Below are 13,560 nucleotides of genomic sequence, written 5' to 3' on the forward strand. Positions count from 1 at the left end.
GGGGTCATATGATGCGATTTCAAGTTTTCCTTTTTCTTTGAATAGATAAGATCCCTAAAGTTGCAAAGACTAAAGTCTCAAACCCAAAGAGATATTTTTATAAAAGTTAAGACTTAAGAGTTCCACGTCCACGCCCTCCTAAAACGCCTCATTTAAACACACCTCCACGTCTACGTCACTATGTGGGAAGATTTGCATAACGCCGCCCAAATGTTCACGCAAAGAAAGAAGGTGTAACTTTATTGTTGCTGCTACCGCCGCCGCCATGTTGTGAAGACTCTGTGTGTTTCGTTGCGAAAGCGAAACTACTTTGTTTGGCCTTCCAAAAGAGGACACGACTAGAAATCAGTGGTTAAGTTGTATTTACAGCACTGTTCCAGAACACTTCAACCCAAATATTCAGATGTGTGCTGCGCATTTTATGGAGGACTGTTTCCTGATCCTGGGAGATTAGACTACAACGCCGGCTGTTTTGACTCACAGTCTGTAAGTACATTTTCATATTTAAAGGATTTGCCACTGATGATTCAAACGCGAGTTTTGAGGAGTGTAGAGTAGCGCTTGTTGTTTGTCATTTCTCCGATCACAAATGCAGACATGGTTTTATGTTTACGAGGTGCGATGCAACGCAACGAGTAAAAAGACAGTATAAGTCATTATAATCCGTAATTATGTCCCCACTGCATGCAACAAATGCCTCATTTATAATGTGTTTTAATGGTTTTGTCTCGTCGCTCTGGCCGGACAGGGTATCACAGTATGGTAGGGGCGTAACATTTCCGTCACACGCTTGAGGTATTCGGCCAATCACAACGCACTAGACAGCTCCAATCAGAGCACATCTCGCTTTTCAGACCGATGAGCTTTGTAAAAATCGACGCGTTTCAGAAAGGCGGGGCATAGAGGAGAAATAATAATGTGCAGTATGTGGAAAATAATGTGTGTTTTTTTACCTTAAATCGCATAAACACATTTCATTACACCAAATACACCAAATAATGTTCTTTTTAGCAACATCATACGACCCCTTTGAGGATAAAAGACTCGAGTTGCTTTTAAAATATTCCTCGAGTCGAGTCAAGTCTGGAGTCATTTCAGGTTGAGTCTGAAGTCTATAAAAATGCGACTCGAGTCCGAGTCACTAACTCGAGTGCCCATCTCTGATCTAGCTTATGGAGATACATTATAGCTGTATCATTTCCAGCTCTCATACAAATAAAAAATGTAATTACATTTTAAAAAGAAAATGTAACATTTATTGATATATTTTAACGAACATGATATATTATAATAAATAAACAAATATTAAGAATGGATTATAATAAATATATTAGTATAAATGCTATAAAATTCAAAAATATTCAACATTATAAATCTTTCTGGGACTGCTACACTGTAAAAATAAAATTTATTAATTTTAGTGTTGGGGCCAGTAAAAATGTGAATTTGTGTATTGTTTTCTATCTATGTGAACTAAAAAAATATATAATGTTGACACTGTCGTTGCCGTGTAAAGTGGCTTTATGTTCAAATATAAAGTTGCAAGAAAGAAAAGACAGTTCAGTATGCAAAAAGATCTCAATTCATTATGCAAATATTATGAAAACATCATTGCCATCTTGCACGCTAAACATTCTATCAATGTAAATGAAAGAATGAAATTATCTGTAAAACAAAGTTTAAATGCACTGTACGTCAAGTGGTTCGGGCTGAATTCACTGCAGAAGCTTAATACTTAGGATTGAAAAATTTGAGGAACATCGATCCAGTGCAACACTGCAACAATCTCATGACTGCACAGCCTATTATCCTAAAAATCCCTTTGAACAGGCTATGTTAAAGGGTTAGTTCACCCAAAATTGAAAATTCTGTCATTAATTACTCACCCTCATGTCGTTTCAAACGCGTAAGACCTTCGTTCATCTTCAGAACACAAATTTAAATATTTTTGATGGAATCTGAGAGCTGTAGGACCCTGCAGACAGCAACGCAACTGAAATGTTCCTAAGTCCAGAGACGTAGCAAGGAGATCTGTAAAATAATCCATGTAACATCAGGGGTTCAACCGTAATTTTTACGAAGCTACGAGAATCATTTTTGTGTGCAAAAGAAAAAAAAAAAGACTTTATTCAACGATTCGTCTCCTCCGCATCACCCTGGTGCCATTTTGGAGAGTATCAGCTGGATGCTGTTCTGTGTCAGCTGCGACACGCCGGATCTGTTTCCTACGTTGTTGTGATTTGATTTGAACAAAAACAGCGTGTCCGTGTGATGCAGCTGACACAGAACAGCATTTTACGCAGTTTACGTCCAGCGGAAATTCTCCATAATGGCACCAGCGTGACGCGGAGGAGACGAATTGTTGAATAGTCTTTTTTTTTCTTTTGCGCACAAAATGTATTCTCGTAGCTTCATAAAAATTACGGAACAACTGATGTCACATGGATTATTTTACAGATCTCCTTGCTACGTCTCTGGACTTGGGAACATTTCAGTTGTATTGCGGTCTCTGCAGGGTCAGACAGCTCTCAGATTCCATCAAAAATATCTTAATTTGTGTTCCGAAGATGAACGAAGGTATTACGGCATGAGGGTGAGTAATTAATGACAGAATTTTTGGGTGAACTATCCTTTAAGGAAACATCCACAATCACGCCTGCAGTGATGGGGTGAAATTCAGCCTATACACATACCTGCGGTCCTCCTACAGCTCTATATTTAGACAGAGGACAGAGGTATAACCTAGTTTCACAGTGAAGTGGAACAGGAAGAAACCTGTCCTCTACATGTCTCACCTTCTGCATCCAGCATCTTAGGGATGTCCAGGTACTTTTCAGCGACATCAAAGGCAGTGTTCAGATTAGTCATTGGGTCGTCCTGAGTGAGAGCAAACATCAAAGCATGAGTCATGGTCTTTCATACTGCTGGTCTCTATATATGGTCAGAGGTTCTGGTAATGCCTCACCTTGCGCAGTTTACCGTAATCAATGAGTTCTGGACGATGTCTGTGAATGAGTGCACAGAAGCCCAATCCATCCTTCCAACTGACAGGAAGAGAGACAGAAAGAGAAATGTAGTATATGATGCTGTAGCTCAGCGTTCAGTTGCAGTATCTCTGTCAGTCTTGCTCTTTTCCCATCATTCACCCTGCTTCTCTCTAATGCTCATTTCCTGTCTGCTCACCTGATGTGGAAATTCTGAATGTTGACGTTTTTGTAGGGAGCTGTTTTCCTCTGGCACCACAGCAGCAGGCCTTCTTTAGCTGAGGTCTCTGCACACACACACACACACTCATATGGAATCTCAAATGGAATCTCAGGAGTGGAAAGAAAACATTGTCATTTAAATGACTCACAAATTCATGACATTACGTTTGTATTAAACAATGAATATTCAGAAAGCCAAAAGAGCAGAACTGTATAAAAAAAATTATGCTAATTCAGTCAGTCATTCTGTTCACTCTCATGATATCATGTCGTTTCAAACGCGTAAGACCTTCGTTCATCTTCAGAACACAAATTTAAATATTTTTGATGGAATCTGAGAGCTGTAGGACCCTGCAGACAGCAACGCAACTGAAATGTTCCTAAGTCCAGAGACGTAGCAAGGAGATCTGTAAAATAATCCATGTAACATCAGGGGTTCAACCGTAATTTTTACGAAGCTACGAGAATCATTTTTGTGTGCAAAAGAAAAAAAAAAAGACTTTATTCAACGATTCGTCTCCTCCGCATCACCCTGGTGCCATTTTGGAGAGTATCAGCTGGATGCTGTTCTGTGTCAGCTGCGACACGCCGGATCTGTTTCCTACGTTGTTGTGATTTGATTTGAACAAAAACAGCGTGTCCGTGTGATGCAGCTGACACAGAACAGCATTTTACGCAGTTTACGTCCAGCGGAAATTCTCCATAATGGCACCAGCGTGACGCGGAGGAGACGAATTGTTGAATAGTCTTTTTTTTTCTTTTGCGCACAAAATGTATTCTCGTAGCTTCATAAAAATTACGGAACAACTGATGTCACATGGATTATTTTACAGATCTCCTTGCTACGTCTCTGGACTTGGGAACATTTCAGTTGTATTGCGGTCTCTGCAGGGTCAGACAGCTCTCAGATTCCATCAAAAATATCTTAATTTGTGTTCCGAAGATGAACGAAGGTATTACGGCATGAGGGTGAGTAATTAATGACAGAATTTTTGGGTGAACTATCCTTTAAGGAAACATCCACAATCACGCCTGCAGTGATGGGGTGAAATTCAGCCTATACACATACCTGCGGTCCTCCTACAGCTCTATATTTAGACAGAGGACAGAGGTATAACCTAGTTTCACAGTGAAGTGGAACAGGAAGAAACCTGTCCTCTACATGTCTCACCTTCTGCATCCAGCATCTTAGGGATGTCCAGGTACTTTTCAGCGACATCAAAGGCAGTGTTCAGATTAGTCATTGGGTCGTCCTGAGTGAGAGCAAACATCAAAGCATGAGTCATGGTCTTTCATACTGCTGGTCTCTATATATGGTCAGAGGTTCTGGTAATGCCTCACCTTGCGCAGTTTACCGTAATCAATGAGTTCTGGACGATGTCTGTGAATGAGTGCACAGAAGCCCAATCCATCCTTCCAACTGACAGGAAGAGAGACAGAAAGAGAAATGTAGTATATGATGCTGTAGCTCAGCGTTCAGTTGCAGTATCTCTGTCAGTCTTGCTCTTTTCCCATCATTCACCCTGCTTCTCTCTAATGCTCATTTCCTGTCTGCTCACCTGATGTGGAAATTCTGAATGTTGACGTTTTTGTAGGGAGCTGTTTTCCTCTGGCACCACAGCAGCAGGCCTTCTTTAGCTGAGGTCTCTGCACACACACACACACTCATATGGAATCTCAAATGGAATCTCAGGAGTGGAAAGAAAACATTGTCATTTAAATGACTCACAAATTCATGACATTACGTTTGTATTAAACAATGAATATTCAGAAAGCCAAAAGAGCAGAACTGTATAAAAAAAATTATGCTAATTCAGTCAGTCATTCTGTTCACTCTCATGATATTTAATACACACAAATAAACTGCCTACTGCCTTTTTTCTTCAAGATCTAATGCATCACTTATAAACTAAAAAGTGTGTGTGTGTGCGCGTGTGTGTGTGTGTGTGTGTGTATATAAATTTGTATAATGACAAAGGTATGACATAGGTATTACAACGAGAAGGTGACTTTTCAGGACATTACCCCATGTCCCCACTTTTCAAAACGCTTATAAATCACACAGAATGGAGTGTATTGAAAATCTGAAATAGCACAAAGTCTCCTGTAAGGGGTAGGTTTAGGGGTAGGGTTGGTAAAGGGCAATAGAATATACGGTCTGTACAGTATAAAAACCATTATGCCTATGGGATGTCCCCACTTTTCACAAATGTAAACCTGTGTGTGTGTGTGTGTGTGTGTGTGATATTTATATATACCCTCCACTGAGATGTCCTGGATGGCGAAGCGAAGGATAATGGTCCAGATCATCCCCAGAGTCATCTTAGCATTCCCATCAACAATCTCTGAGCAGAACAAACACATGCACACCAGCATCTCATTTACTGTAACAGCTCAACAATGAGATCATTTTACAAACTAAAGCCATACCTGAATCAGAAAGCATCTAAACTTTTGTTATACTTTCAAAACAAAATTGCTGAACATGTGCACAAAAGGTCTGTTTTGGAGACATTCTCAAATGGACAAATGGTTAATAAAGACTAAATAATGTCTGCATTCACTTCTAAATGTGTAAAAAGCTTTATTTTAATTTATTTTTTATTTTTTAAACATAGCTGTGTATGGGAAGTCCTCATTTAAATATCTAGGTAAACATGCATGTTTCCTCTTCCTCTTCTTAGGCTAATCTCATAATTCCCTCCACACACATCCCAGTATGTGTGTGTGTGTAAATGTATCCCGGCTCTGCTACACACACACACACAAAATGGTAACAGTATGTAACCAAGGCAAAGGCTTTGGTAGATGGCTAATCTGCCTGGAATGCTGCTCTGGATTTTAAAGAGAGAGAACAGCAAAAATACACACACACTGTAGACTGGTCTAATATATGTCAGGTATAAACTGCATGTCTAACCTATTTAACTGTATGGAATGGGGAGGGGCTTCATATGACATGAGATACAAGCACATATCACACACAGGCAGAGCGTCTGATAGTCATTGATCCCACATGCTGAAACGCTGAACTCATGACCCTGGAAGCCTGCAGGATATAGGTCACTGCTGAAGGGGCCTACCCTCTGCTCCAATAGAAACCAGTTTGACTCCTTTGCTTGCAATGAAATCCAGAGCTTTATTCACATTGGAGATCTTATGGACTCTCATCTTTCCTCTCTCTGGTTTGGCCAAGCGTTCTCCTACAAAGAAAAACAGTTTAAATATTACATAATATTACATCACACACAACACTCTGCCCTCAGGAGACTTAATCATGTACATAAATATTTTTATCACGTATTATTCCTGACAGTTTTCAACTAACTTATATACAAGTACTGTAAATAAAATTAAATGCAAGTACTCTTTTGTAAAAATATTTGTATATTTTTTATATACATTTTTTTTTCAAATTTGTATGACTAGAGAGACGAAATCAGTTTCCTGATTTAGTTTAGATCCACAACCTCTTGATTCAATTAAATTTAACTTGTTTTCAATTCTTTTAAGTATATTTCAGATATAATGTCTATTTTGTTCACATATGAAAGAAATTCTCTAGCTGCTAATGCTATAAATTATACACTTAGTGTAACTATCTTTGTGTAACTAATTTTTATATCATCAAAAAAGATACAAGCTTCCAAATGTAGAGGGGTGGACTGGGTTCAAGGTGGGACTGTGGTTAGAGGTCACTGACCTGAAATGACCTCTAGGAGCAGCATAAGTTTGAGTCCATCTCTAAAATCCTCCTCAATGTTTTCGATCTGTGTCCCTGCCTTTCGTAGATGAGAATTGCACCACGCAGTAAATGTCTGAAAAAGAGTGATTTATAAGTTTAGAAGAGAAATAAAACCAAAACATGATGCAAATTTAAATGCAACAAATGCCTGTAATGTGCAAATAAGACTTGGCAGAAAATTATATAAAAGCTTCAATAGGTTCACAAAATCCACACCGAAATGTGCAGCTCAAATTGTTAAAGGGTTACTCCACCCCCAAAAATTTTTTTTGTCATTAATCACTTACCCCCATGTTGTTCCAAACCCATAAAAGCTTCGTTCGTCTTCGTCAGCCACACCACAAGGATACGCTGTTTTCGTTCAAATCAAAGTGTAAATAAATGTAGAAAATGAATCCGTGTGGTGCGGCTGACACATACAAGTAGAACAGCATACGCAGTTTGCGTTCAGTGGACACTCTCCAAAATGGCGCTACGGTGACGCGGAGGAGACGAATTGTTGAATAAAGTCGTTATTTTTGTTTTCTTTGTGTACAAAAAGTATTCTCGTCGCTTCATAAAATTCAGATTGAACCACAGATGGCAGATGGACTATTTTGAAGATGTCTTTCATACTTTTCTGGACATTGACAGTGTTATTTACTTGGCAGTCAATGGGACAGCCACAAACCTCCCGGTTTTCATCCAAAATATCTTAAATTGTGTTCCGATAACGAATGAAGCTTTTATGGGTTTGGAACGACATGAGGGTAAGTGATTAATGACAAAATTTTTATTTTGGGGTGGAGTAACCCTTTAAGATCAGACTGAAATGATCAGCAACCTGTAGGTGCTACGCAAAGCCTGAAACAGCACATGAAAGTTAACAGTACAATTCTCTTAAAATATCAATAAAAATTTAATTTCCTCATGATTATGACCCCTTAACCACTTTTATTTATTTCATACACCTGTGCTATGCAAGCGTTTGAATACTTTGGTAATTCTGTATTCATCTACAACCATGCCTGACTGTGACAGTGAGAGAGAGAGTAGGGGAGGGTAAGCGCTCTACAGGGGTTGTCATGGCAGTATCTGTGGCTTCAGGATTCTTCGGTATGTTAGCGAGCTGATGAGAAACAGCTGTGGAGCAGAACAGAAGCTAAACACACTCACACTCTAATACGATTGATATGCCACTTAACGGAATCAGAGACAATTCAGTTTATGCACGTAAAAGCAGGAGTTTGTTCCAACTTTGAGAGGTGAGGAGAAATGTCAAGATCTGGATATGAGGAGAGACAGGACTGCAAGATAATAGGATACAGCTGATCCCCACAGGTGGGCTGGGGTGTGCAGTTTAATGATGGATTATGGGTAATAGAGCAGGTGAGAAACATTGTGGAATTTGGCAGATACTAAAAGGAAATGCCATAACATGGGAATATCTGGAGGTAAATGTGAGTCAAGCAGTAGCATTATAAATTAATTCAAGAGGAAGTGCAAGCATACATACGAGAGCTATGACTGCTGTTACAATATTCCAACTACAGTAATGCAAATCAAAATGTGAAAGAATAAAAGCTATGAATAACAAACAAACAAACAAAATTAATAATACACACTTAAACATAAACAAACTCTAACATAGCTAGAATGATAAAATAAACACTCAAGATAGTACACGCTACCATAAGTTTCTGCGAGCAATGCGACAAAACTAGACTTCTTCCAGTAAAAATTACTGAATGTCCCCACTGTAGCACGTCATGCTTTTAGTTGAGAGATGTGCAGTGCAAAACTAACATGTTTTAACTAGCTGCTGGGCTGCCTAAGACTATTCAACTAATATTTTTTTTTAAAGAAGTCCTGTGTAACTAGGCTGACTGTTTTCTTAGGGGGGCGTTTACATAAGACGTGTTTTTCTGTTCAAGAACAGTACGACAGAGTGCTGAATGTAATGAAATGATGAATTTAAAGATGTAACTTTTCCAAGAGAGTTTTACCATGCAAACCATCCAACAGCTAAAGCACAGGATGTTGTTTGCATGTTAATTAAATGCTAACATTTCAAAACCAATATATATATACACACACGCTACCATTCACAAGTTTGGAGTCAATAATATTTTTGAAAGAAGTCTTTTATGCTCATCATGTTGATCAATATTGATAAAATATTGTTAAATATTAACACAATTTAAACATAACTTTTATATTTGTATACATTTTAAAATGTAATTTATTCCGGTGATGGCAAAGTAGCCATTACTCCAGTCTTCAGTGTCACATGATTCTTCAGAAATCATTCTAATATGCTGATTTGTTGCTCAAGAAACGTTTCTTATTATTATCCATGTTGAAAACATGGAATCTTTGATGAGAAAGAAAATTCAAAAGAACAGCATTTACTGAAACTTTCGATCAATTTAATGGGATTTTTGAATGCGAGTTATCCGTCTTATCGGCAAGGCATATCGGCATAAATTTAGTTACGTTTCTTATTATTATCCATGTTGAAAACATGGAATCTTTGATGAGAAAGAAAATTCAAAAGAACAGCATTTACTGAAACTTTCGATCAATTTAATGGGATTTTTGAATGTGAGTTATCCGTCTTATCGGCAAGGCATATCGGCATAAATTTAGTTCAAAACGGCCGATGCCGATGTTTACATTTTAAGCCTTTATCGTCTGATTACGATAATGTTCCGATAATATTGTGCATTCCTAGTTTTTGCTGAATAAAAGTATTCATTTCTTTCCAAAGTTACGGACCCCAAACTTTTAAGCAATATATATATTATGAACATGCATACAGTTTAACTCGATTTTTGAAAATAAATGCTCTACTACTAGATATATGTACTGTATTTCACAATTCACACTAAGCATATAACCAACAAAACAAACTAAGCCTATGCGCACAAAAATGCACAAAACAAAAAGACACATTCACACACACAGATATAATGCAGAGGCATGCAAATGTATACTCAGAAATACAAATGCATGTAAATATAGTCACACAGGCAGCAGATCTCTGCTCACTCTGCAGGAATGCTGCTAGATTTCCTCACACCTAGCTCTTTTTAACACTCTGTTTCTCTCCTTCTCTTTCCTTCTTTTCCTGCTCTCTCTCTCTCACTCTTCCTCGCTCGCTGAATACAGCACAGCTCAGTTCGTCATCGTGGGGTTGCCATAGCAACTACGAATGCCAGAAAGTCTACAAACAATCAGGAGGTCCGAGACACACACATACACGCAAACAAACTCCCCCATAAGCCAAGTAAATGACCTGTTTATTTCCAGCTATAGTGAAAACTGTTTTTATAGAACATCTCTCAAATACATACAGCAGCCCCAAAAAGTATGTGGGCGCTCAAAAATCTTTTAATAAAAGTGCAAACCAAGGGGCATCTGCAAATGAATGATACTAGGTCTGTTCTCTGAGCTAACTTTACTTTTCTAAGCCATTTTTAAATTACTTTTAACCAACCCCAAATTCAAATTAGTTGTCCTAGAGGAGAAAACACAGCTGTAGTTCAACACATTCACACATTAATTATCGATATACATTATAGCCTGACATATGAAATAATAGTCCTAATTTTTTAAATAAAATTTAATAGATAAATCTAATCTTTTGTTGAGTATCATATTTAATATATCAGGCTTCATGACTTATATAGTATGATATAGGAGAATTTGGAGCTCATACTTACATATAAAAATCAGTAACGATTTAAAAGCAATCTGAAGATGGACATTTCATAGAATTAAACTAAAAGGCCTTTAAAAGTATAATCAATCAAACGACAGAAGGGATGTAGTAGATTGTGTACAACAGTTTTCAGAAAAGTTTTGATCATGTTAATAATTTAGAGGCATTTGAAATTTGCTTATCAAATATGATTCAGTAGGCTTTATTGGGTTGAAGAGTTAATAGTTCACCCAAAAAAATGGTAAAATGGCATCTAACACTCCCTTAAAAAAGTAATTTTCAAAACCATTAATAATGTAATAAAGACATTTTTAACATATCTTCACATTAATATATCCATTTTGATACTGTACATTATAATGCTGTAATGTCTATATTCACTTGCAGCATTTAAAACAATACAAATTTGATTCTAGTTTTTAAAAAAAATTATTTATTCAGTGAAAATAGCATACAAATGTAATACTATTTAATAATATTGTTATTTAATTCATTACCTTAAATATTTAAATAAGTTATTTTAATATTTTATAATTATTTCCAGCTTATAGAAGTTAACCTATAAATACGATGAGATTTTCATATCAGCCAGAATTTTAATATCAGCACATTCTTAATCTAATGCAGTAACATTCATACATTTTTAAATGTGTCGAAAGTGATCAAATACATTTTGGGGCCACTGTACATGCATTCTCAGTGTGAGAGCCAGAGAAAGACATTAGGAATGAAGCGTCTCAGAGTCAGCACACAAATGCCTGTGCAGCTCCGCCTACTCAGGTGTGTGCACGTGCGACAGGTGTAACAGCTGTTACTTGTTTAAGCAAAACGCTGACCGCATACACAGACAATGACATCATCCCCTTTCAATTCTGTCTCTCCATCTGTTTATCTTTCACATTAGTGCTGTTTGCTAAGGCAAACATCATTACTGCTTTGAACAAACCCCTATCCTTATGTATTAGCTTAAACTTAAACGCGTAACTCTTGTAAAAATCTTTGTTTCTCTCTCTCACCCTATCTGTCTGTTAGTGGGCTGTTTGTTGGTGTCTGCTGGCTTTCTCCTCCAGACAGGAAGTGCTGATCTGCCCCTGAGACGGGCGGCCCACTGTCTTGGTTCCACACGCATTCCACATTATCCACCCCCCCACACGCTACACCCTCCTAAGGTGAGCCTGTCTCTTATTTTTACGTTTCCAGACACACAGTTTAATGGCTCATTAATAATCTTATCAACAACACCAGCGGCTTCACTAAGAGCTAAACGCTGACTCGCACGAACCGCTGCTTTCACGTTAATTAAACTTAAAACACACACATATGTGCACACATTTCCTCACTGCGGCATGTTACAGCTCCCGGCTATGTTGCATTATCTATATGGTTTTATGTGAGGAATAATACGGTCTGGTTCTGGGTAAGTCTGTAGTTACCAGATAAAAGATACAAGGAACAAAGTCCTCATTTGGAGCACATCATCAGGTTAGGAGCAGCACGTGATGATTTGCATGAGGAGCTTGACTTTCACTAAGATAAAAAAAGGGTCTGACTTGACATATTTGACTGCAAACTGCAGAGGCGAAGGAGGATCAAACACAGTCAATAAAATAAACTTTTTAAGAACGCACGCACATACACACATCAAAAACTGCATCCCGTAGCATCTCGGTCTGGCTCGAGCACACACACGGTCTCAGTAAATGAGGTGGCAGCATATTCTACACTATTGTAGAGCTGTTCAAGCTGTTCTTTCACTGGTTGAAAGAGCACAGTGAGGAATGAAGTACCTCATCACGTCCTGACATTAAACTCCAGGGCAGGAAATGCCAGAGACTGTGTCATGCACGTCATCATGCATGTCATTCTGGTGGGGACAGCTGTCGTTCACAGACGTGCTGGTTATGATGTCATGAAATACTGACGCATTATCTCATGAATAGTAAATACAGTGGGGCAAAAAAGTATTTAGTCAGCCACCAATTGTGCAAGTTCTCCCACTTAAAAAGATGAGAGAGGCCTGTAATTTTCATCATAGGTATACCTCAACTATGAGAGACAAAATTACCTATGATGAAAATTACAGGCCTCTCTCATCTTTTTAAGTGGGAGAACTTGCACAATTGGTGGCTGACTAAATACTTTTTTTCCCCACTGTACATATGCATGAATAAAACATAATCTTACTGTTCTGAATAAAATTGTGAGACAAACTTAATTTGAGCATTTCATTAATCTTCCACTTTATATACGAGGATTTTGTTCAATCTGCGTAAATACATTTTTTAATAAAACACAACTGCATTTGTACATCAGTGGATGAATATTAGGAATGGTGAAACATAGCAAGCTGTAGAAAAGCAATAAATTGGAGCCTGTGTCGGAGAGCTGCATGGCCGTAACCACCATAGACGTGGAGAAGGACAAGTCCACCCCAATAATCAGATATGGCCAAATTGTCCCTCCAATATCTGAGTTTCAGGAATTTATGACAAAGAGTGTTCATTGTGTGCATGTGACAACAATATCACAAATTCTCCACAAATGTGGCTTGTATGGGAGGGTTGAAAGAAAAAAGCCACTCCTCAAGAAAGGCCACATGCAGTCACAACTGAGCTTTGCCAAAACACACCTTGAAGATTGTGAGGCAGATGAGAATAAAATTGAATTATTTGGCCTCAACACCAAACGATGTGCTCACCATCCAAATAACAGCATTCCTACAGTAAAACATGGAGGTGGTGATATCCTGTTCTGGGGTGTTTCTCTGCAGCAGGGACTGGAGCACTTGTCAGGATAGAAGGAAAAATGGATGGGGCAAAATACCGTCAAATTCTTGAGGAAAATCTGCTGCCAGAAAGTTGTCAATGAGAAGAAGGTTTACCTTCCAACATGACAATGACCCAAAG

The 13,560-nt window shown here is 38.1% G+C and overlaps 1 protein-coding gene across 1 annotated transcript in view; it reads right to left on the reverse strand.

Moving 5' to 3' along the window:
* The window catches only part of LOC107553176 (alpha-actinin-1-like), a 37,117-nt gene that overhangs the window by 16,746 nt on the left and 6,811 nt on the right, over nt 1–13,560 (reverse strand). Inside the window, exons 2-7 of the mRNA XM_016235310.1 lie at nt 6,910–7,024; nt 6,290–6,409; nt 5,465–5,551; nt 4,766–4,853; nt 4,548–4,626; nt 4,378–4,459 (exon numbers count right to left, since the gene is read on the reverse strand). Of these exons, the coding sequence (XP_016090796.1) occupies nt 4,378–4,459; nt 4,548–4,626; nt 4,766–4,853; nt 5,465–5,551; nt 6,290–6,409; nt 6,910–7,024 (571 nt within the window). The remainder of the gene's footprint in view (nt 1–4,377; nt 4,460–4,547; nt 4,627–4,765; nt 4,854–5,464; nt 5,552–6,289; nt 6,410–6,909; nt 7,025–13,560) is intronic.

This window comes from Sinocyclocheilus grahami, unplaced genomic scaffold, assembly GCF_001515645.1.
Source record: "Sinocyclocheilus grahami isolate Dianchi unplaced genomic scaffold, SAMN03320097.WGS_v1.1 scaffold466.1, whole genome shotgun sequence".
NCBI lineage: Eukaryota > Metazoa > Chordata > Actinopteri > Cypriniformes > Cyprinidae > Sinocyclocheilus > Sinocyclocheilus grahami.